At 54.7% G+C, this 23,700-nt stretch overlaps 1 protein-coding gene across 1 annotated transcript in view; it reads left to right on the plus strand.

The window, feature by feature from the left end:
* Positions 1-5,553, plus strand: part of JAKMIP3 (Janus kinase and microtubule interacting protein 3) — a 92,175-nt gene extending 86,622 nt beyond the window's left edge. The window contains exons 21-24 of the mRNA XM_022568415.2: positions 714-917; positions 2,340-2,405; positions 4,159-4,200; positions 4,841-5,553. Coding sequence (XP_022424123.1) covers positions 714-917; positions 2,340-2,405; positions 4,159-4,200; positions 4,841-4,999 — 471 coding nt within the window. The 3' untranslated portion in view covers positions 5,000-5,553. The remainder of the gene's footprint in view (positions 1-713; positions 918-2,339; positions 2,406-4,158; positions 4,201-4,840) is intronic.
* The last annotated feature ends 18,147 nt before the right edge of the window (positions 5,554-23,700 follow it).

The following is a 23,700-nucleotide window of genomic DNA, read 5'->3' on the forward strand; positions in this document are numbered from 1 at the left end:
GGGCCCAGGTGTTCCCGGGCTTGTGGCTGAGTCACCCCAATCTCTGCCCTGTGGTCACATGGCTTCCCCGCATCTTCCGTGACTGTCTCCAAGTTGTCCTCTTCTTCCAAGGCCACGAGTCAGTGGACTGAGGCCCCCGATCCAGTCTGACCTCACCTGCACTGGGTGGCATCTGCCTATTTCCACATGATCCACATTCACAGGTGCTGGGGGTTAGGGCTTGATGTTTCTTTGAGGACACGAGTCACCCCACAGGCAGCACTGGGGACAGCAGAGCTAGTGGCCTGGCCCCTCGGCACTACTGCAGACAAACCCTGTGAGCACCGCCCTCCTTCCTTCTTAGCGACTCAGAAGCCCAGGGTTTGGCGAAGCTTGTGAGCAAAGGAAGAAGCCTTTGTTGTTCTTTCCTCAAGGGACACCCGCCCAGCCCACTGCCCCTCTGGCCCTCATCCGACTCTGGCCTCAAACTCTGCTGACCTCGATGTCCCTAATGTTTCACTGCACGTTAAACATCGCGTGGAAGGGAATGCTCTTGAAATAATCACTCCCGGACTGCTTCCAGCCTCCAGAACATCATTTAACTGGTCCAGGCGGAAGCAGTCCCCTCTGTGGGCTGGCCTGGTGGCGGCGTGACCCCAGGGCGGGGTGCCCCAGTCCCCCAGGCCGTCCCCGGAGGAGGAGGCAAGGACTGACGTGTCCCCTCCCGCCCCCAGCACATCCTGGAGCTGGAAGCCATGCTGTACGACGTCCTGCAGCAGGAAGCTGGGGCCAAAGTGGCAGAAATGCTGCAGGAGGAGGAGCGCGAGAAGCTCAGGGTGGCGGTGGAGCAGTGGAAGCGCCAGGTCATGAGCGAGCTGCGCGAGCGGGACGCCCAGATCCTGCGGGAGCGCATGGAGCTGCTGCAGCTGGCGCAGCAGGTGCGCAGCAGGGGCGCCGCGGGCGCAGGACCTCCGGGCGGAGCGGGGCTTCCCATGCCTGGCCCTCTGATGGCCACACCTCCGGTGACAGCACCCTCCCGTGGCTGCGCCCCCCAAAGGTCATGCCCCCAGTGGCCACGCCCCAAAGATCATACTCTCCTGTGGCCACGCCCAAAGGTCATGCCCTCCCTGTGGCCACGCCCCCATATCCTTGCCCTCCAATGATCATGCCCCCAAGGCCAGGGCCTTCCACTGGCTGTGCCCCCCGATGGCCATGCTCTCCAGTGGCCGTGCCCATGGGGGACCCTCCTGCCGGACTGCCTGTCCCTCCAGACCAGCCTCCTGGGCCATCCCACCCAGGCGTCTGGGTGGCACAGCCCCCCTCCTGGGTCCCCCCCCCCCCGCTCTGGGTCTCTTCTGTGGGTCCTCCCTCAGTGGCAAGATCCCAGTGAAGGTGTCATCTGGGGAACAGCGGCTCATGGGCTAGGGACTTGGGGACCTTCTCTTGGCCTACAGGCACTTGGGGCCCTCAGGCCAATCTGGCCAGTTCATTTCTAACTGGGGGTGAGGGATCTTGGCAGACTAGACAGGCTTGGTGTGTAAGACATGCCTCAGCTCCACTGTGTGTGCTGGCGTGGCCTTTGTGGCTGTGTTCCGTGTTCAGATACACTAGTGAATCCAGGTTTACTGTGAATGTCAGAGGGCTAATGTCTGACCAGAGCATTGGTCAGCTCCCAGGACTCTCGCTGCCAGATCTGGGGTGGTCAGTGTGAGGACTGCCGCCTGCAGCCCCTCACTCCCATCAGGTGGGCTCTGATCAGAGCTCAGCTGCGTCCAGGCTCCAGGCCAGGCATCCAGGTCCGGCATGGGCACACACGTGTCCATCTGCCCGGCATTGTTCACCAAAGTGAAGACTAGAGTTTCCAAACTTGAGGTCAGCCTTGCCAGGAGAGTCCTCCCCGTGACTGACTTTGTGACCCTTCTGGCTGCTCCTCTCACTGCCGTAACGGCGTTTTGGAGACTGTGAATTGGGCCCTTACCATTTCCTTGGGCTTCTAGCATCATGGTTTATGACCTGGAGATGTAGGAGGTGGGAGGGTGTCATTCCCGTCACAGGGAGCGTGGCCGAGGGGAAAGCTGTCCTCTTCGCTCTTGCTGTTGCAAAGAGCAGACAGAGGGAGGCTGTGTCCGTAACGGAACCTGAGGCAGGCACACTGGCTCTCCTCCCGAAGCCGAGGCTCCTAAAAGTCGGCGGCGGGGGGGGCAGCCTGAGGCCCCGGCCCCCTCGCCGTGGCCAGCATGGCAGCTGCTCTGTGGCGACTGGCCCACCAAGAACATGCGTGAAAATCCTGGAAGGCTTTTGCCCACTTGGTTTCCCAAATATTCTGATTATTGAGGATTTTCCTGCTTTTAACATTGCAGAGAATTAAAGAACTAGAAGAAAGAATAGAAGCTCAGAAGAGACAAATAAAGGAACTGGAGGAAAAGGTAAGGCAAATACGAATCTGGGGGCTTGCTCTGTTGTCGGAGCTCACACACAAAGACAGGACAGGTATCTCAGGATGCCATGTAGCGCTAGGTCTGAGGTTGGGGTATTTTTGGACAGAAAGAGGCTTCAGGGACGTGTCTGCTCGGGACAAGGAGCCGGAGCCCAGGGTCTGGGAATAACCCCGTCCGTGACAACCCAGCCGTGCCACCCCGAGGGCCGTGCCTCTCACGGCCTCAGTTTCCCCGGCCGTCGGGGTGCCTGCAGACCAGCGACCAGCGGTCCCTTTAGTGTGATTCCTTGACTGTGGCTCCCAAGTTTGGAAACGGCAGGTGCTGGGGTGCAGTTGGTTGGGGGCCATGTGGCTTGGGGTCGGGGAGGACTATCCAACTCTTCTCCCGACGGCTGGCTCTGCAACTTCCAAATCAGGGTGCACAGAGCACCCTCAGAAAGAAGCCTGCAGCGTGTACTTAGTTCTAGGACAGCTGAGCTCTTTTGGTCTGTGATTTAGGACGTTTCGATGGCTTCTAGCAGGCAGACTGCTTGTTCGCATCTTGTGACCGGTCTTGCCTGTGGGGTGGATCTCACCAAAGGCCGGCTCCCCTCTGAGCCTCCCTGGCTTGTCCCTGCCAGAGAGAACGGGAGGCTGGGGTCTGGACAGGACCCGCCACCCGCAATAGGCCACACGTCCTCAGCCCTGCCTGGGCAGAGCTAGCAGAGGCTCTGTGCTCGCGGGGCACAGGGACCCCTCCCCACGGCAGCCCCTGCAGCTGGACCTCCCCCTGCCCCGCCCACCCCTCCTCCAGATGAACCCGGCCCCTTCCCTGGCCACTTTACTGCCATCTGCCGAGCAGTCTTGGTGGTAACTTGCAAATCCAGAGCTGGTGACAGGCCCCTAGAACCGTGAGGGGCACGACCTGCAAAGCAGAGAGGCAGCCGGGGAGCAATTATGTGCCTGCCCATGGGCGCCAGACCGTGGGCGACACACACCTGGCTCGCCTGGGGAGGCCGGCGGGACGCGCAACCTCGAAGCGATGCAGTCTCTCCCCCAAAATGAACCTCTCTTTCCTTTTGCATTTTAAAGTGAGAGCATTTGTTTGTATTAAATACTAGAATTTAAAAAATTCGGTGTTTATTCTTTTAATCTAGCTGAAGCAGCTCTGCTTTTCCAAGCAGTTGTACCACCATCAGATTTTCTCTTGTGTCTAAACTGGCTGGACACCTCCCCCGACCCAAAATGAGGCTCCAAGTGTGAAATCTATTCAGCAAGTTGGCTGTACTTTATCACTTATAATGGGACTGAGACCAAAATATCATCACGGAGGGTGGTGTTTGCCTGTTGGCACTTGGATTGTCTTTCCGTAAGATTCCTGTCACCATTATAGCCACTTAGCGCCCTCGCCGTCAGCCCTGGTGACAGGTCCAGATGGCCGGTCCCCGCCGCTCCCCCAGAGGCGAAGTGACCAGCAGAGCCTCCCTCCTGACTGTCACCCGCAGCCTGGCCTGTGGACGGTGCAAGGTCCCTGGGGAGGGGACAGCACCGTCGCTTCAGGCCCCTGGCAGCGCAACCCTTAAACCACTGGACACCAGGATGTGCTCCTGAGCCCCAGCTGGCATCTCCACGTCGCTGTGTCTGTGATCACGTTATTTCTTGCCAAAAGCCCTACAAACTCTTTTTTCTCTTTCTTTCCTTCCATGTCTCCACCCTCCCCTTTCCTTTTTAGTTCCTATTTTTGTTCTTATTTTTCTCCTTAGCTTTCATTCTGTGGTCATAGCTCTCCTGGGCACCCTGGCGTGGTGAGTATTTCGTCTGCATCGTAAGGACCAGCACGGCCCCCGCTGTTCCGTAAGCAGGGGGTGCTTCCGGAAGGGGACAGCCAGGGGTCCCCCAGGTCCTAGAGGGGAGGGGCCTGCCATCGTCAGAGGGGAAGGGGCGCTTGCCTTCCTCGAGAAGGAAGGAACGCAAAGGACCCCCTCCCACGGAACCTCCGCTGGGGAGAGATGCGCACACAAAACCACTCCCTGTTCTCTGCTCTGGGCAACTCGGCCGGGAGCAGTGCCGGTGGTTTTGTGTCTTTTTGTCTTTTCCGTTTATGAAGTACAAGCTTGGGTGACACTGGAAATTCAGCCAGAGATGCCCACTTTCCCCGACAATCTGGGCTCACTCACGACGTCACAGTCGTGCTGAACTGTGGCATCGTGCCCGCGGCTTTCAGGCCGAGGCCGCCTGTGAAAGCTTGACCACCACTTCCTTCCCAGACAAGATGAGAGAACAAGTAGGGCGTGGCCTCACCATCCCGTCTCCGTCTGTGGCCCCCGCCCTCAGAGGACCTCCCCTCGGGAGCAGGGCCACCCTTCCTCATAGCCCCATCCCTCCAGCCCTTCCCTCTCGCCCTGCAGCCTCCCTGACCTGTGTCCTGCATCTCTTTTCTTCCAGCCCTCCGAGGAGCCAGACCCCTTTCCTGCAGTTGGACCAGAGAGCAGCAGGTGCCCTGGTGGCAGAGGGAGACGCCGCATCTCATTCCTGAAGACTCAAGAGGATCTGGGCTCTGTATACCCCCTCCCGTCGAGGAAGAGGGAGAAAGGGGGTCTTTGAGCACCTCTGCGGGGGACTGTCCATTTTGATGAGCCAGAATTAGAACTAGTTCTCTGACTGGGGCTCCTCTGAAGAGACCTTGTCTTGGCTGTGGACCCTGGGGTCCTTCCTCGGGACGCGGCCTCCCAATCCTAGTTACAGGGACGCACGAGTCCCCTGCTGCACAGGTGTGAAGAGCTGCTTCTGTGCAGGAGCCCCAAACTCCCACCTCCCGTTGTTCCCTTGATGACCAAAAGGTGTCTCAAAGGAAGATTCCCAGAAACAACGCAGGCACCCCGCAAAATGACGCAATGAAGCTGCCACCACGGTGGTGACCTTCGTTCAGGGAAATGGGGACGGTTCATGGAGCATCTCAAGGACCGTTGCCCCGTGTCTTCCAGGACGGACGGGCTGTGAAGACGCCGTGACTCACTGGCTGGGGTCCTGAGCACTTACTGAGCGACACATCCTGCCACCCTGCCTTGTTGATGACGCTGTCACTCGCGGGAACAGAACTGTGGCTGCCATGATGCCATCAGCTTCCCGCACTGAGCTGCGCCGAGGGCCTGACCAAAGGGATGACTGGGGAGCCTGGTAGTGGGAGCTGGGACCAGAGCAATGGACCGACTGGGAAGGGGCGTGAGCTTGTCAGAGACTCAGGGGCCAGAGGACACCTCGGGCTGTGCAGCACCGTGGAGCCCCTCAGGCTGCAAGCGGCCAAAGCTGCCCCGTGCAGAGCTCCAGCCTGCACGCTCAATGGGCAGCGCCCAGCGAGGATGACCGTGCCCCGGGGCTCTGCGGACGTGAGAAGGGGGCCCGACGCCCAGGTGCCCAGCAGGTGAGGCTCGGCCGTCATCCCTGGGGCGTGGCGTCTTCCTTCCCACCCTTTGTGGGCCCTGTGGGCGCCAGCACACCTCCTTCTGGTCTGTGGGATCCCACCTCCTCTGCGGCGAGGTTGGCCCCGTTTGAGATGTAGGTTCAATTTGCTGGGACGCGGGCCCTGCAGCAGGAGCCCTGGTGTCTATACAGGTGGGCGGGGGCAGGGTGAGGGCGGCTCACCTCCTACCATGGCCTCTGGATCGGAGTCTGCTCCCTGGGGGCATCTGGCGTGGGCTTCTCCCTGGTCTGAGGTGCTGAACCCATTACAGGTCTTCTCCGCCCAGACCCAGGATACCCCCCGCCAAGGCTAGCCGAGGCCTCCAGAGGTGCCCAGTGGTGGGTCCCAGGGCACATCCCTGAGCTACAAGGGCAGCCTCTCTCAGCTTCTGGCAGAGAAGAACTCCTCAAGGGCACCTGACCACTTCTGCGGACTCGGGCCCTGGCCCTGCACCCCTAGCTCTGCTGGCCTGCCCCGCCCACCCCGTCTTGCTGCTCCCACAAACTCCAAAATGAGAGAACGTCCCACCTTGTCTTGTGGAGCCATCCCTCCCACTGACCCTGACTCCCAGCTCAGTGGGCCTCCCTGTGTCCCCAGATCGTCACCTCCTCTCCCTGCCGCAGGGCTCGGAGGCATCCCTGGGGCGGCCGAGTGGGTCATCCCCACGGCAGGGACGGAAGATCTGGACGGGCTTCATGCTCCACTAGTGAGCCTTCCTCTCCAGGCAGAATCTCCTCGGCAAGTGTGTTTCTGTGGGACGTGGTGAGGCTCTGGTGGGGATGCAGTTCTGTATCTGAGTCTGCAGGGCGTGATGTGGGGTGCCGTGTCCCCCCATCACAGAGCCGCCTGAACCTGTAAGAGTGGGGCTGCAGGGGCCGCAGGAGATGCACCACTGGGCAGAGAAGGGAGTGAGGCAGAGCAGATGCAGAGCGAGGCCAGAATGAGATCACCGCCGGCTCACTCAAAGGGGCCTCGGGACACTTTGCTCTTTCACGCGGCATGTCTGGGCACGTGTTCCTCTAAAGGGGCTCATCTCTGGAAACCGCATGCGGTTAGCCTGGTGCAGGGCCCAGGCACGGCAGTATCTGCTCCCGCGTCCGCAGGGGTGCAGGGCATAGCCTCAGGCTAGAAAGATCACTCTGGAGGCTGGTTCTGGAGTGGAGCCCGGTCCCCGCCTGGTCCCCGGCCCAGTTCCACACGTGGGCCCTCAAATCCGAACACGCCTGGTCCCCAGAGTTCGGGGTCCCTGGAGTTCGGGGTCTCCTCTTAGAACTTGCGCTGAGGTCCTTGGGCTGCGCCGTATCGTGTGGAGGAAAGTACCAAACGCACCAGTACTGCGTGTCCGATTGCTTGGTAAGGATGATCCACTGTCACGGCCTGACCTCAAAGGTCACTTGTAGCCGGTGAAGGACAATGAACGACACGCATAGGCACGGCAATGCCTGAATCAAAACGCACTGCCCACAGTCCCCAAAGGCCCGCACGGGACGCGGGGTCACCTCTGCCCCATCGGCGTCATCCCCGCAGCCTTCCCCCTGCTGAGCCAGCCTGGCTCTGGGGTCTGCCTTGCCATGTGCCCAGCACCGGGGACCGTGCCCCAGAGCTGTGAGCAGGTCTCACCTGTGGAGGAGCCAGAGCCAGATAAGGATGGCTGAGAGCGTGAGAACAGGTCCAGAGGCAGGGGCGCCGGGCAGGCACGGCCTCCCTGGGGGCCCGGAGACCTCCAGGACCTGGACGTTGATGGGGGCCCCCTTGGACAGAGCCATTTTGTGGGTCTGGAGACCCAGAGGTGGCTCAGACCAACTCCCGGGTGCTCATGTTGGGGTAGCCTGGGTGGGGGGCAGTGGGTGTCACAGTTCGGGGACGGACCTGTGCTGCACGTCTCGGCTCGGGACACTGCACAGCAGCCTTGGAGCCAGGGTCAGGTGTACGTTTGGTGCAGTGCGTGCAACACGAGAAGTTAACAGCTTCCTAAGCAAGCACCTCCTTTCTCCCGTCAGCTTTTTTTTTTCTAAGATTATTTTTGATGTGGACCATTTTTAAAGTCTTTATTGAATTTGTCACAATATTGCTTCTGTTTTATGTTTTGGTTTTTTGGCCGAGAGGCATGTGGGATCTTAGCTCCCCGAACAGGGGTCGAACCCGCAACCCCTGCACTGGAAGGCAAAGTCTTAACCACTGGACCCCCAGGGAGACCCCATCAGCTTTTTAAAAACCTCTTATTGTAAAATAGTTACAGATTTAAAGGAAAGTTGCAAAAATATTAGAGTATAAAGTTCCTGTACACCCTTCACCCAGCTTCCCCAGGTGTTCACATCTCATGGAATCACAATGCACTTTCCAAGTTTAGCTGGCCACCCACTCAGTTCAGACAAGCGTTTCTGCTCCAGGACCCCATACTCTGTTGAGTCGTTCTCCTGGTCCCTCCCGGTGGGTGACAGTTTTCTTAGCTTCCGCGTCATCCTTGACCTTGGCACCCTATAGGAGCTGGTGGATTATTTCGTGGATTGTCCTCCAGTTTGATTTGTCTGATGTGTTTGAATGATTGGACTGAGGTTATGCATTCTTGGCGAGACTGAGCCCAGGTGACCCCCTCTGAGTGTGTTCGATCAGGGCGGCACGACGTCCCTACACTGTATCCCTCTGATGTGAACCTTGATCAAGGTTCTGCCAGGTTATCCACTGAAAAGTTATCATTTATAACTATAAATAGATGGGGAGAGACACTTTGAGACTAAGCAAGTACCCTGATCCTCTTTAAACTTGTGCCCAATAACTTTAGCAGACATGAGTGGGTCTTTCCTGCCACAGTGATTACTGCCTGTTCTCGTGGTTTTCTATCCCTACGTTCCTTCTATTTTATTAGAATTTTTCTCTGGAGAAGACCTGTCCCCCTTCTCTCATTTTTTCTTTATCCAATTATTCATAGCAGTGTCGGCTCGTGGGTATTAATTTATTCTGTGGGTGATAATCCAACACCACCTTTAGCTATTTTCTTGCTCAGATTGTTCCAACTTAAGCCACTGAGCTTTCCAACAGGTTCACGCCTCTGTCCTTTGAGTTCCCTTCTGTGTCTTGAGCCCTTTCTCACTTTCTGTCTCCTCCGGATGCTCAAGCTCATCTGTATTTTCCCTGCCCCAAGCCTGAAAGCAGCCACTTCTCCAAGGAGCTCTGGTTCCTTCTGTTGGAGGATGGTGTTTAGGAACCAACATCTCTGGGCTGGGTGTGTTTGCTACTCCTGGGTGATAGTATTTCTAGGCCCTCTCAGGGGCAGAGCTTGGAAACAGACATCTGTGTGCTAATACATGCATACCCCCACTTCTCTGTTTATTTCTGCTTCTATCTATTATCTACCATCTGTCATCTATCTATCATCTATCTACCATCTATCTATGTATTTATATAGCTATTATCTATCATCTAGCTATTATTTATCTATCGTCTGTCATCTATTTATGTATCATCTATGTATATATCATCTATCAATCTATCATCTATCTGTCATCCATCATCTATCTGTCTATCCATCTATCATCTGTGGGTCTGTTATAAAACCACCAGTTCATACTGACACTTGGAATTCAAGGCCAACCATTCAAGACTCATTCCTGCCCCCCCGCTTTCCTCATCTGTAATTAGTTTCTTTGGAGATGTGGCTCTCTCCATATAAACTGTGTTACTTATTTGCCCCACCCTAGTATCCACACAAGGACATTTCAGAATTGCTAACCCACATCCCCTGTGAGGAGCAAGTTTACCAGCGAGGAGACATTTGAGTGCAGAGTCCCTTTTATCTTTAGCCTTATAGTCGCCAGACCAAATATTGTTTTCCAGAATGACATAGTCTGGCTCTTTTCCTCTAGTACATTGTCCATTTGTGACCGTTAGGTTTGTTTGTTATATCTTGGGCTCCACTGGAGTTTCCTTCACAGAGTGATTTCTTAAAAATTTACACAGCACAGTCCTGTTTGTACTGTATAGTCTCTGGGTCTTGACACAGGTGGGCACAGAGTCACGACACAGGACAGCACCATCGCCCCAGCTCCCTCTGCTTCCTGCCACAGTCACCCCATCCATCCCCAACTCCACCCTTGGCAACAATGGGTTATGATCCCTTCTTCCAGTTTTGCCATTTACAGGTCTTATAAGTGGAAAATATGATACGTGCATCCAACGTGGAGCTTTGGGGTCTGGCTTTGTTCACTCAGCAACATGCATGGAGGATTCCCCTACGTTTCTGTAGTTCATCCCTTTTTATGCTGAGTCATCTCTGTTGCACGGATGTGCCACATTTGTCCACATGTATCTGCTTGTTTCCTGTTTAGGGCAACTGTGAATCAAACTGTTACAAACATTCATGCACAAGTTTTTGTGTAAATACAGGTGTTCGTTTCTCAGCTAAATAGCTAGGGTTGATAAATGTGTGCTCAATTTTATAAGAAACTATTGTCCAAGGTGGCTGTACGTGTTGCATTCCCACCAGCAAAGTATGTGGGAAGACTGTTGCTCCACGTCTTTTGCAACACTTGATATGGTCAGTCTTTTGGGGGGGAGGAGGTCCATTCTAATAAGGGCACAGGGGTATGTTATTTTCGTTTTAATTTGCGTTTATCTAATGACTAGTGACGTTGGGCATCGTTCTATGTGTTGATTTTCCATATCCGTGTATCTTCTTTGGTAAAGTGTCTATTGAAATCGTTTGCCCATTTTTTTAATTTGATTTTTGCTTTCTTATCATTGAGTTTTAAGACTCCTTTATACATTCCAGACATACACGTTTGTTGGTGCAAAAGTATTTTCTCTTTTATCTTTTTGTTCTCTTAAGGGTATCTTTTGAAGATAAGTTCCTAAATTTTGATAAAATCTAACTTACCAACTTAAAAAAAAATAGGTTTTATGGTATTGGACCTAAGAAAACTGCCTGATTCAAAGTCACAAATATTCTCTCCCATGTTTCCCTCTGTAACTGTGTGACGTCATGTCTTCCATTCATACTCACGGTCCATTTTTAGTTCATTTTTGCATTCGGTGCAGTTTTGGTTGAAGCACACTTTTTTTTGCACGTGGCTGTCCAGCCCTTGTCTCCTCCCACCCCCATCGTAAAGAAGTCTTCCTCTTTTTGATTAAAATGCCTTCTGCTTGGCTGGATCGAGTCCCGCTCTGTGGTCAGCCCTATCCTGACTGGAGCGTCCTCCTGGACTCTGAGTCACCGCATACCAGGAGGCAGGGGGACAGAGCTGCTGTTTGCTGGCGTCCTCCACGCACGGCACGCCTGGTCCCCACTGGGTCCTGGGGGTAGGGCTGGGTCTCCAAGGACCTCGCCTGCCCAGCTCGGGGCCTGGAAGCCCAAGACGTGTGAGATTAACTGTCAGTCGCTGAGATTTACAGCTCTGGGCGGAGCAGGCACTGAACACCGACGAGCCGCCTCTCCTCTGAGCCTGGTCTCAGATTGCGTGCGCTGCGCTGAGGCCAGGCGGCCAGAGACGACGCTGTTGCCGTTTGGAAACTCAGGGATGAGCTGCTCTTGCCCAGAACACGTCCACAGTTAACGAGCATCGTGCACACGTGGAAGGGGAACCTGCATTAAAGAAATATCCGTAATATTTTGCATCATAACCTAATGAAATTGTCTTTTTAATTTGTGTATATTGTTTTATGTTTAAGCAGAGGAATAAAAGGTAAGGTGTTTTTGATCCTCGTAGAAGGTTCACCCAGGTGTGAACAGCAGTTCGCGGGGCCGGTCGTGCTGGCAGGTGGGGGGTGTGGGGGACGAGCGCTGCCTCTCCATTTTGGGAGGAGGGACGGGTGGTGGAGGCCCCCAGATCCAGGCACTGAGGGGCCCTGTCAGGGCGGCTTCGTCAGCCTGGGCTCCAGCCCCAAGCGGGATGAGGGGGGCTCGGGGCTGAGGTCAGACACGTGCTTGTCTGATGGCAGGTGACAAGTCAGTGCACGGAGCATGGTGGCCATGCTGGCTGAAGGGCCACTGCTGCCCCTCGCAGCCCCTCATCACAGGGCTTTCTTTCTCTTTGCTCCTTGGTGCACAGAATTGCCTTCATCCTGACACTGGCTCATTCCTGCCACTGGTCTGGGAATGGCCCACGTGCTCATCTTGTTTCCTGGCTATGCTGACTTCTAACCCTATGACCCCGCTGACTTATCACCCGCCCCTCCTCCAGGAAGTAACTGTCTTCTGGGCCCCGGGGCAACCGCCCTGTGCAGAGCTTTGTGGCAGACGCGTATGTTTCTAAAAGGTACAATTGTTACTGTGTTTTAAGTTCTTGGAAGAGGTGTCATGCTGTCCGTGTCTTTTGGACACACTGTGCACTTAATATCACTGTGCTTAGACTCGCCCGTCCTGTGACCTGTGTGTCGGCTCATCCCTGTCTGGGGCTCTGTCACAGAATTCACCACACCTCTAATGGACGTTTGCGTTTTGCTGTTGTGGACGATGCTTCATGAACATCCTCGTAAAGTCTGTGGATGTGCTGGTGCAGGAGTTTCTTCTGGGTGTCCGCCTAGGGGTCATCAGGGGTCATCCAAACACAAGCCCTCGACCTCAGGAGATACTGACAAACTCCTCCAGCTCGTGTTGGCTTTGGAGCATTGCTTTTTTTTTTTTTGCTCTTTGTTTAGAATTCTGTGTTTACCTTATGACAAAAGCCGGTCCTTACTGAGAGCTTTGCGCAGGGTCTCAGACAGAAGTGGGATAACTGGCTGGAGGCGGACGGTTTCCCCTCCCCCGGTTTGCGCCTGTCCAGGGACAGCTCATGGCCTGCGGCCAGCTGTCTAGCGCTCTGTAATGTCACCATCTTCGTTAAAGCAATGATGCGTCTTTTCACTAGCATGACCACGAGGCCATTGATAAGAGATGCCATTATTAGAGAAGTCGGTGACAGAAAAGAGAGCTGGACGCCCCCTTGTAGGGCTGTGAGAGCAGCTCCTAGTAACCCAGGCAGGAAACAAAACAAGAACCAACGGAAAGAAGACAGAAAGGGTGTGCTCCCACCCACGTGCGGGTCTGCGCGTGTGGTGGGCACGTGTGGTCAGGTGCAGGCCTGGGAGCCTGGGCAGCTGATTCTGCGCCCACACCAGCCAGGGAGACGGGTGTGCGTACAGCACGTGAACACGAGCAAGTCGCCCTTGTCTCGAGGAGGAAAGGACTGAGCTGGCTTCTGTGTACCTTCCTGGCCATCCCCCGGGGGCCGTGCCCTGGGAGCCTGGGCCGATGCGGACGAGGTGGGGTCCTGGGTGCTCAGACGGTTGGAAGGTGCGGAGCCCACTCAGTGCCTGCCTCGGCCGGTCCTGCACCGTGAGCACAGCACCAGAAGCTTCCCCCCTGCCTCCCGCTGGAATTCCTCCCCCACCCCACCCCGACCCCCTCACCGGAATGGTCCTCCTGGTACCCAGGGGCAGGGGCGTGTGAGGCCATGGGAGTGGAGGACAGGCCCCTCACCAGGCTGAGCAACCGCGAACAGGGGAGCCCAGCCCCGGGGCTCTGATGCGCGATGCCTGTCACCCTGCGCTTGGCGCCACCCTGCCTTCCAGAGCCCCAGGGCCGCCGCCTTGTGCGCCACTAAGAGCCCAGTGGTGTGCCCGCCACCTGGCCAGCCGGGGCCCAGCCTGTGGTGGTGCCCGGCCGCCACACCCTGTCCACGCTCTGGGCCGCGGGCCTAGCACTCATGGCCCCGAAGCTGCCGGGAGCTGCCTTCTCTGCAGGAGGTGCCGGGGCCGCTGATGTGCGGGGCCACGGGGCTCCCTGTGGGCTGCTCAGTCGAGGGGGGGGAAGGAGGCCAGAGACGAGTGGGTGGCGGGAGGGCAGGAGCCCCCGCACGGGGCGGCCACGGTGGACCTGGGACCAGACAGCGCCCCCAGGCACAGCCAGTGCGGGCTGGGGGTCTAGGGATCCAGTCCGCGGCCCGATCCCCCTGGCCCCGTGCCCGTGTCACGCTGTCCCCGGCAGAGGTGCGTCCCCCCCGGCAGCCCGACCCCTCCTCTCTCCAGGCTGGCTTCCCTCCCCTGGCTCCCACGGTCCCCGTCTCCTGTGCTCACCGCCCGTTCCCTCCTGGGTGGGTCTCGGCTGGGTCTGCTCCAGGTACCTCCCGCTGCAGGGGGACCCCTGCCCTGCCAGCTTGGCTGGTTCTCTGGTTCCCTGGAGGAGGGGACAGAACAGAGGTCGCCGGGGCTCCCGGCAAGCAGCTTTGGGCAGAACTCACGGAAGCCTGGGCCCCTCTACTCGCCAGGCCATCGCCTAACGCGCTCCGTGACGCCCTAACTTCACCTGCCCTGGCACTCCAGGGAGCCGAGGTCTTGGGGGTCCTGAGAGGTGGGGCCTGGAGGCCGAGGGCCTCACTTCCCATGAGAGGAGATGGCTAACTAACTCAGAGTTACGTCTCCAGAGCGGGGGGCTCCGTCGGACGCGCGGTCTGGGGGTGGAGGGAGGGGCGCAGGTGGGGCCTTTGGGAGCTTCGTGAGGTCACTCAGGAGCCTGCCTCCCGCTGGCCTTTCCCGCTGGGCCCAGAGAGGCAGCTCTGGGTCAGGAGGCTGGCGTCTGGCCGGCGGACGGCCGAGAATTTCACAGATGAAAAGACGCACAGAGTCAAAGCAAATACAGCTTTGCAGGAAGCTGCCTGCAGGGAGAGACAGGTGCATTTTGTGACTGAGTTCACCCTGCAGACAGAGGTGCGCCTGGCTCACCCTGGGCTCTCACGCCCTGTGCACCCCTGCTGCTGAGCTGGGCAGGGAGGGACCCTGGGTCTCAGGAGGCTGGTGCGGACTCCGGGGCGCCGTGACCTTAGTGCTGGGCAGGGATGGGTCTTCGGACGCACACCCCGGGTCTGCTCCACCACCAAGCTGATCTCAGGCCAAGGTCAGACTGCGAGCCTGTGCACACAGGCACCCTTGATGCCCAGCGAGGTGGGAGTGCCCGAAGGGGTCAAGGCCGGCGGGTCCCACCAGCAAACATCCCAGGCCCTGTGGAGGAGGTGGGCAGCACCCAGAGGGCTCCCTGTGGCCCTGGAATGTCCGCCCCAGCTGAGGCAGAACTTAGGTCTCTAATCCCCAAATTACTGGGTAGAAAACGCAGCAAACAGACCGTTAGGCTCATGTAGTTATTCTGTACAATGGCCGTTAAGGGAAGAGGTTTTGGGAGACTCAGGAACACAGTTTCATGGAAATGGCCCTCAAACTGGCGTAACCCCGGGTCACCTGGAGGCTTATTAAACCGAGACCACGGCCCAGCCCCCAAGTGCCTGGTTCCGCGGGGCGGCGTGGCCCAGGGCCCACGTCTCTGAAAAGCCCGGGAGGTGCTGAGGGTCCTGGGACCCGACTTGCACCCCACAGGTGCCTTTAACCTCCCCCGGAGTTCAGGCTGTGAGGACACCGGGCTGCTTCCTGGTTGCAACTCATGTTTCTCCTCAGTTTGAATTTTCTTCAAGTGACCCTCTGATACACCCTGGGCTTTTCAGACCTCGGAGCCCATTTCACGGCATCTGTGGTCTTTTGTCAGGTTGCTCGTGTGAGATGTGGGAGGGGCCGTGGCTGCCACTCAGGAAACTCGGTGGTAGCGAGGTGGGAAGGGCAGCTCTGGGGTCACACGGGTCGGGGCTCGGGTCCTCCCTCTGCACTCTCTTAGCCACGTGGCCACGACAGGTGAGCTGACCTGTGTCCACCTGGGCCTCCTGCTTTGAAAAGGGGTCACCCCCTGAGGTTGGGTGGCTAGCCAGGTAATGCATTTGTAGAGTTGAGTTCCCCAGAGAAACAGAACCGGTAGGCTGGCTCACGTCTATCCATCTGTCCATATTTCTCTCCATCGGCCTGTCCGTATAGACAGAGGGAATTACTGTAACAAATTGACTCGTACATCTATGGAGGCTGAGAAGCCCCAAGATCTGTGGTCGTCAAGCGGGAGCCCCAGCAGAGCCCATGTGTCCGTCCAAGTCTGAGGGCAGGAGAGGACCCCTGTCCCCGCTCAGCAGTCAGGCAGAGGGTTTCCCTCTTCCTCAGCATTTTTGTTCTAGTCGGGCCTTCAGCTGATTGGACAAGGCACACCTGCACTGGGGAGGGCCATGGGCTTTACTCACCCGACCATTCAATGCTAATCTCATCCAGAAACACCCTCAATCTCCCTCCCCCCCCAACCAAGCACACAGGATAAAGTTTGGTGAACGCCTGGGCAAACCTGGCCCGGTCAAGTTGACACATAACGTGAACCATCGCAACTTTCAAGAGCGCTGGGGCAACACACCCATGTGTGACCATCTCCGTAAATAGGCTGCCGCCTTTACTGTGTGTCCACTAGGCAGCTGCAGAGTCAAAACCAGGAGGAGACCCTGAGCAGAGCACGGCGTGAGCGTGGACCGCCCTGGAGCAGAGTGGGCCTCCCGCAGTGGGCTCTCCTCTGTGGGGGGCTGGGAGAAGGACCTTGTAAATGGCCCAGGTTTGGGAGACTGACAGCAGTACTGTCACCGTCTGTGGGATTGATGGAAAGGCCCTGTGGAGAGCTGATGGGGGCAGAAGGGGTGAGAAGGAAGCTAAACTGGGTCTGGGCGAGACCACCTATTTCGTTTCTTGTAAGTTTTCTAAAACATATTTTATTTATTTATTTATCTATCTATCTATTTATCTATCTATCTATTTATTTAATTTATTTATTTATCTATTTATTTTATTTATTTATTTATCTATCTATTTATTTATCTATTTATTTATCTACCATCTATTTATTTATCTATCTATCTATTTTATTTATTTATTTATCTATCTATCTATTTATTTATTTATCTATCTATTTATTTATCTATCTATTTATTTATTTATCTATCTATTTATTTATTTATCTATCATCTATTTATTTATTTATTTATTTATTTATCTATCTATCTATCTATTTATTTATCTATCTATTTATTTATTTGGCTGCATCAGGTCTTAGTTGCGGCACACGGGATCTTTGTTGTGGCATGTGGGATCTTTCGTCATGGCGCACGTGCTTCTTTCTAGTTGCGGCGTGCCAGTTTTCTCTTCTCTAGTTGTGGTACATGGACCACACGGGCTCTGTAGTTTGCGGCACACATGCTCTCTAGGTGTGGCGCGCAGACTTAGTTCCCGTGGTACGTGGGATCTTAGTTCCCCGACCAGGGATCGAACCCGCATCTCCTGAATTAGAAGGTGGGTTCTTTACCACTGGACCACCAGGGAAGTCCCCAAGACCATCTATTTCTTGATATTTCCCCCAAGTCAGAGCTTTGGGGAAAGAAGACCTTGGCCCCAAACGAGTTTGTTGTCGCCATCTGTTTCTGTTGGGTTTGAAAATGTTTGTCTACGACTTCCCAGAATAGTAGTTCTCACGTGGAGAGGTTCTGGTTTTAGCCCACCCTCCGCTGTCCCATAAGCTGATCATACATGGATTTGTGTGGGTTACTTCTGAGGGGCTGGGGCCTGGAGTGGGGGTGTGTTTGGGGGCAGAGAGCAAAGATCTGGGCTGCAGGGCCCTACCCCTGCCAAGTGCCTGTGGAGTTGGGCTCTTGCCCGCCTGGACCTCTGGGTTCAGTGTGCGGACCCGGGTTCACTTGTCTTGTGTGTGTTTCTGGAAACCCCGAGAGGCCCCTTGGGCTTTCCCACGGTGCTCAGTGTAGTTGGTTCTGACCCCAGGAAGGTGCTGGTCATCCCTACCAACAGCTTCATGTTTCCCAACAGCTGAGGTCCCAGTGGGACTCCCCAGCACAAACACAGGCGGCAGGGCCGGTTACTTGGACTCTATTTTGACATAAATCAGAGTGTTTTTTCCTAATCCATATGTACGAATGCATTTGCGTCTGTTACCGACGGGTGTTACTGTGAGAATTCTGCTTCTGCAGCTCTGAGCGAGGTTCTGACATCTCTGTGCCTATTGGGCTGGGCACCAATGTAAAAATAGCCCTGCTGCCAGCTGGGCCGTGGTCTGGCCAGATGCCCTCCTGTCCTCTTGTCCCTCGTCTGTCCATGTTGGTAGCTATGAAATGAACCCACTTAGTGACGTTGTTTATCAACGTCCTCCTGTCCTTTATACCTCATCTCCCACCCTCAGCGCAGCCCGATATAAAATCACGTAACCTCTCCCTCCAGAAGGAAGGTAAGGGTGCGGTCCGCGGTGCCCACCGTTATCGAGACATCACCCCTCACCAGGCAGTAGTCCAGCAGACTCCGCCCCCCCTGGGCTGGGAGCACCACCACGTGCCATGATTCCCTCCACGCCCTGCGTCCCTCCTCCCACACAACGTGCATCCTCGTCTCCATCAGTGCACTGTCCTCCCGCCTCTCTGTGAAGCGCTGCACACGCAGGGACGTGCCCAGCTCGCTCACTGTGGAATCCTCTGTGTGGGACGTGCCCAGCTCGCTCACTGTGGAATCCTCTGTGTGGACCCCAGTACACACTCAGGTCGTGCCTGGCCACTAATTCACAGTCAGATAAATGACGACCCAGTAAGTGGACCGACGTGCTCACGAAGGCCAAAGGCCATGTCTTCTCCATTCTGCAGCCTCACGGCCTCCTGAGGTTCCAGAAAACAGTGGAAGTGGGGTGCTCCCAGGTCCCCAAGACCACCCGCAGGCTCAGTGGCCCACCAGGATTCTCAGGACTCAGTACAGAGTGGTGCCACGGCTCGGATCTATTGCAGTGATGTCATCAAGGTAGGCAGCTGGCTCTGTAAGGGCAGAAGACACAGGAGGAGGCTGGAGGGACCCAGGAGCAGATTCCCTACACTGGCCGCACAGAGCACACCCTCCCCAGCCTGAAAACGCAGCTGTGTGTGTGCGCTGTCTCTGCTGGGGAGCCGGGGGTGTCCATTGGAGACTCGGAGCTCAGGGTTGGTACTTGGGCTACCCATTTGGGCACCGCCTGCCCGTTAGAATGCCGGCCCTCAGAAGGAAGCAGGTGTTTGCCGTAAATCACATCATTTGTACAAACAGTCTAGGCCAGACCACGAGCACAACCTCTTCTCTCCGGGAGAGTTTCAAAGGCCAGGTTTCCAGATGCCAATCAAGGGCCAACCTGGCAGGCAGGCCCCTGTGCAGACTGCAGCTCAGCTTCTGCCCAAAGAGGCACTCTTGAATGAGGAGCCCCCCAAGGCCAGGGGACCAAGGGCAGACCCACCAGATGACCCCACACTCACCTGTCCTGGGTCTCGCATGGCTTCAACGTGGTGAGATCTTGGGCTGACTGGGGGGATGGTCAGGAAGTTGGGCCAGTGGCCGAAAAGGGAGGGGTGGAGGACACCATATCGGAGGACATGGGACTGAGGGGCCTGTAGGGACTTGAGAGGTCTGGAAGCCTGGAAGCAGAAGCATGCCTCGGTGCGTGTGTGCGTGTGTATGTGTGTGTGCGTGTAAGTGTGCATGTGTAGTGCTGCAGTCCCAGAGAAAGCAGAAAGCCATCCGTCCTGGGCACAGTGGTGGTGAACATTAGCAAAGTAGGGTAGGACTGGCTCAGGAGAGGATCAAGTGACCTCAGGCAGCCAAATGTTGTCACCTTGTCCCTTCAAACTGGGGAGTGACTGTTTTGAATTCTGCACCTTATTTTCGCCAAGATTCTTGTTCTGTGTTTGCGTGTGTGCAGCTCATAGCCCAGACAGTTATCATCTTAGCTCAGGAAGGCAGTGACATGCGTGGAGGGCGGTGAGCAGGTGGTCAGGGCCCTGGCTCTGGCCAGCCTAGAACTGCGAGCTCGGGAAACTCCTTGTAATCTCCAGGCTTCAGCTTTTCCATCTGCAAAATGAGAGGGTCCTTTCTAACACACTAGAAGTGGATGAATTGACTAGAACCTATTTAGAGATGGATCAGATTGCAGGCATAAGGAACAATGTAAGTTTAACGCAGCAGATTTCAACGATGATGTGTGCGATACTCGGTAAAGTAAGCACACGTGCGATTCTAATGCGTTTAGCGTTCATTCTACTTAGTGGAGTGTCCTCTGACTGAGAAGTTAGTTTTAAAGTTAAAAACCAAAAAAACTCTGTGGAGTTTCTAATGTCTGTGACCCCAGGTGGTGCGCTCCACCACCCCGCCCCTCCCCCCTCCCCCTCCCCTCCCCTCCCCCTCCCCCTCGCCTCTCACCCACGATGCTGGGCTGCTCCAGGGTCCGCCCTCCATGTTAGAAAGAACCTGGGAGGCTCCTTCTTAACTTCTAAATATTAAAGATGTAAAAGGTGAAAAGGAAGAATTAGTACCTAACAGAGGCCCACTTTCTAAGTACTAAGAAGAAATGAAAATTGGGTGGAAACGTGAGCACTCTCCCACAGGTGGGAGGGGGCACTGAGGTCGCTTCTGCACATGGTCTCATGGGGCACGGGGACTCGTCTTTGTGGCCTCGCATCTCCTGGGAAGAGCCGTTTGCATCTCCCAGACAGAGGCTCAAGTGTGGCGCCATCCTGGGCTGGAGCCACCACAACCGGATGTCCACCTACAGAGCCAGCGCCTGGTCATTTCTCCAGACCTTCCCCGCCGGGAGTCCCCGCCAGTGGCTCAGATGTCTCACACTAACAGAAAGCATTTGTCTTCACTCTTTTGCAGAGGAGAAGCAGCACGTCGCTGAAGCCTATTTGAAGCGTGATTTCCATTCCTGCCGAGCATCCTGGTCCACAGCCGACTCACGGCTTGGAGGTGGTGCATCTGTTGACCTCGCACCCTTGGGGGCCTAAGGTTGTGCTGTCAGTGCTGAATTTGCAAGGGGTACGTGTGCATGTGTGTGTGCACGCATGAGTCTGTGTGTGAGCACACGCTTGTGCTCTATCAGAAGACAGTGCACAGGACTGGGCTCTCTGAGGCACCTAGAAGTTGACCTGCTACGTAATGAGAGTGCAGCCAGACGAGAATGTAACGGACAACATTGTATAAAAGAAACATAAACTGCATCGCCCAGTGGCTGGAGGGAGGTGCGCCTATGTTGTCTGGAAGTGTTAGGTTCACTTTATATTTGTGTCGGAAGAAACGTTCAACTACGGTGCAGACGACAGTGGCAGCCAGACCAGGATGAACTGGGAGAAAGCTTATAGGATCAGACAGACGTGCTTTTTTCTCTAGAGGGTGCAGGTTTTCCGCTGGGCAATGCATTGTTAATCAACACTTGTCCAAGAAGGACACATCCTTTCTATTGTCATTAAAGCCACAGTCACTTAGTCACTTGAACAAAAAACGGGGCCAGTTCACTGCTTCTCCAGCTGAGCTTGGAGTCAGGGTTTGTATCTCAAGTCCGAAATCTGGCTGAGTCCTTCCTGCATACTTTAGTTTTGGTCTAATGACGGCATTGTCTTGGCACATTTGTCGTACTCAGAACCAAACGGCAGACAATAGTCTTGTGTTAACAAAAGCCGCCGTGGAGCTATGGATGAACTCCCAGATTGAAGCCTGATGGACTGTAGGATGGAAGCATGCAGAAGCACTCCGCAGCTCCAAGCACTCCCCGTGGGCCTGCCCACCCCATGTGTACCTGTGCGGGGACAGCAGCTATGCAGGTTGGCCATTTCAGATCCCAGAATGTGCGTGTGAAACGCAGATTCACGCCCCTCGAGTTTATTTGGGTCATCATTGTCCTACATATGTCTGGAGTTCTTCATATGCAACCCCACACCCCAGACACTCTTAAGCACAGCTTTGTAATTTTTAAAAGAAGGCAAAGTCTACAGGAAAGAGAAGCATGTAAATATGTACCAGTGCTTATGAAGTTGTTATTGTCTGTATGTAGAAAGGATGTGCACTGGAAAGGGAAAGTGGCTCAATGAATGTTTTAAATAATACTTCACGTACCAAACTGCATTTGGTACATTCAGGAAAGCACACATTCAGTTGCAATGCCAATTCTTCTCTTCAGATATTGTTCTTATTCATGTATCATAGGCACCTTCTTTTCACCTGATTACAAAATCCAGCATTTCAGGATTGGGCTTTTGCAAAACAAAAAAGAAGAAGAAGGGCTTCCCTGGTGGCGCAGTGGTTGAGAGTCCGCCTGCCGATGCAGGGGACACGGGTTCGTGCCACAGTCTGGGAAGATCCCACATGCCATGGAGCGGCTGGGCCCGTGAGCCATGGCCGCTGAGCCTGCGCGTCCGGAGCCTGCGCTCTGCAACGGGAGAGGCCACAGCAGTGAGAGGCCCGCATACCAAAAAAAAAAAAGAAGAAGAGAGAGAAAGGGGCAAACATGAGCCTTTGTCACTGATTCCTGCTGGTCCAATGAGCATCTGAAGAATTCAAGTATTTCATGATAACATGTGCTTTCTAAATTCTAGAGTGTACCTTGTTGCAAAGCCAGTGGGCTGGACTGAACTCCCTGCGAGTATCGGGACTCTCTTACCGCTAGCTCTTCAAACAGGGGACGTGTGTGTGTAAGTGTGCCACTCCCTAATGCAGCAAGAGGAAGGACCCTGAAAGGCTGAAGCACAGAAGTGTTTACTGTGCAACTGGGACGTGGACACGTATACAGCGTAACAGTTATCGCCATAATCACTGTGTGCACAATACCCAGAAAAACACAAATGTTTTCATTTGTCTAAACTACAAATCCATGTAAATTTCAGCTTTCCTTGTTGACACGGATGTGTGTACCTCGCTTCCATGGTCTAGAGCTCCAGTCGCTGAAGGACCGTGGCTCTTCCTTAAAGGGCTCTGCCCTCGAGGAACCTGTAGCCTTCAGGACGCCCCGAGTGCCTTACAGGGCTGTGAACACCAACTCTGGCAGTCAGGAAGGAGGGTGTGCCAGGAGTGGGTTTGGAGGCGCTGTGACATTAATCTACACTGACCATTACTGCATCATTGACCTTTAGATGGATTGTGTGTTTTAACACAGTAATGGATTTACGTTTAGGCTCAGGAAAATCAAGGTGTAAATTATGTATCAAGTCATATATTTGTTTACTGTATATTTTTAAAAAGCTTTATTGTAAATTTATGCAGAAACGAATGAGGACTTGTTTTCTCACAGCAATGCGCCAGGCAGTATTTGTGTTCCCTGAAGCAATTGCTTAATAACCACACTCTAAACACCTGATAACTCTGTTCAGTGCTAAACAGTATTCAGAGGCCTAAAATAGGTTTGTATCGTGATCAACTACAAAATTTTACACATATTTTTGTATTGTGATTCCTATGATATATACCAGAGAATTTTTACTCATTTGTAAATTATTGTACAGTTTTTAATAAAAGGTTGTTTTAAGTCTTAGAATATCAAAGTTCTCCTCCTCACAAAGTATTAAAGTTTGGACGTATCGGCTATGTTAGCCACTTCTGTGTTCCATGTCCACGCTCTGAAAGACAGTGCCTCTTTCCACACCAGAAAGGGAACTTGGGCCTTCTGCTCACTGGGGAGGGGCTGCCGGGCATCTCACATATAGCCTCAAACTAAGTCATGGGGAGTCTTCTGGAGCACAGGCTCTGAAATCAGAGGTCCTGGCAGCATCTGGCTGAAGTCAGCCACCAGGGAGGACTGCTCCTGTAGCTGTTTGTCAAATGAGAACCAGAAAAGAAAAGTCAAACCACTGAGAATGGTGAAAGAATTTCTGTGAATGAATAACAAATTTTAGTCACAGTGATCCCACACAGGTGATTAAAGCCTGTTTGATCTCTTTGGGGGAGTGGAAAACCAAGGTGGGACTGGGACAAGGGGATGGGAAAGTGATGATTTAGCTCTGCAGGTGTTCTTATGCCAGCCAGTACTGGAGTGTCCTCGCACTGACTCTTACTGTCCCAACTTACGCTTTGAAATTCCAGCTGCACTGACAGAACGGAAGGGTTGGGATGTCTTTTCCTTAAAAAACAGTCCCTGCAGGGCTCGACTGAGTGACAGCATCGCCCTATGACTCTGGGTGGGCTGAGAGTC

This window comes from Delphinapterus leucas, chromosome 16 (genome assembly GCF_059928025.1).
Source record: "Delphinapterus leucas isolate spDelLeu-1000000601 "Yukka" chromosome 16, BTC_Dleu_Yukka2, whole genome shotgun sequence".
Lineage (NCBI taxonomy): Eukaryota > Metazoa > Chordata > Mammalia > Artiodactyla > Monodontidae > Delphinapterus > Delphinapterus leucas.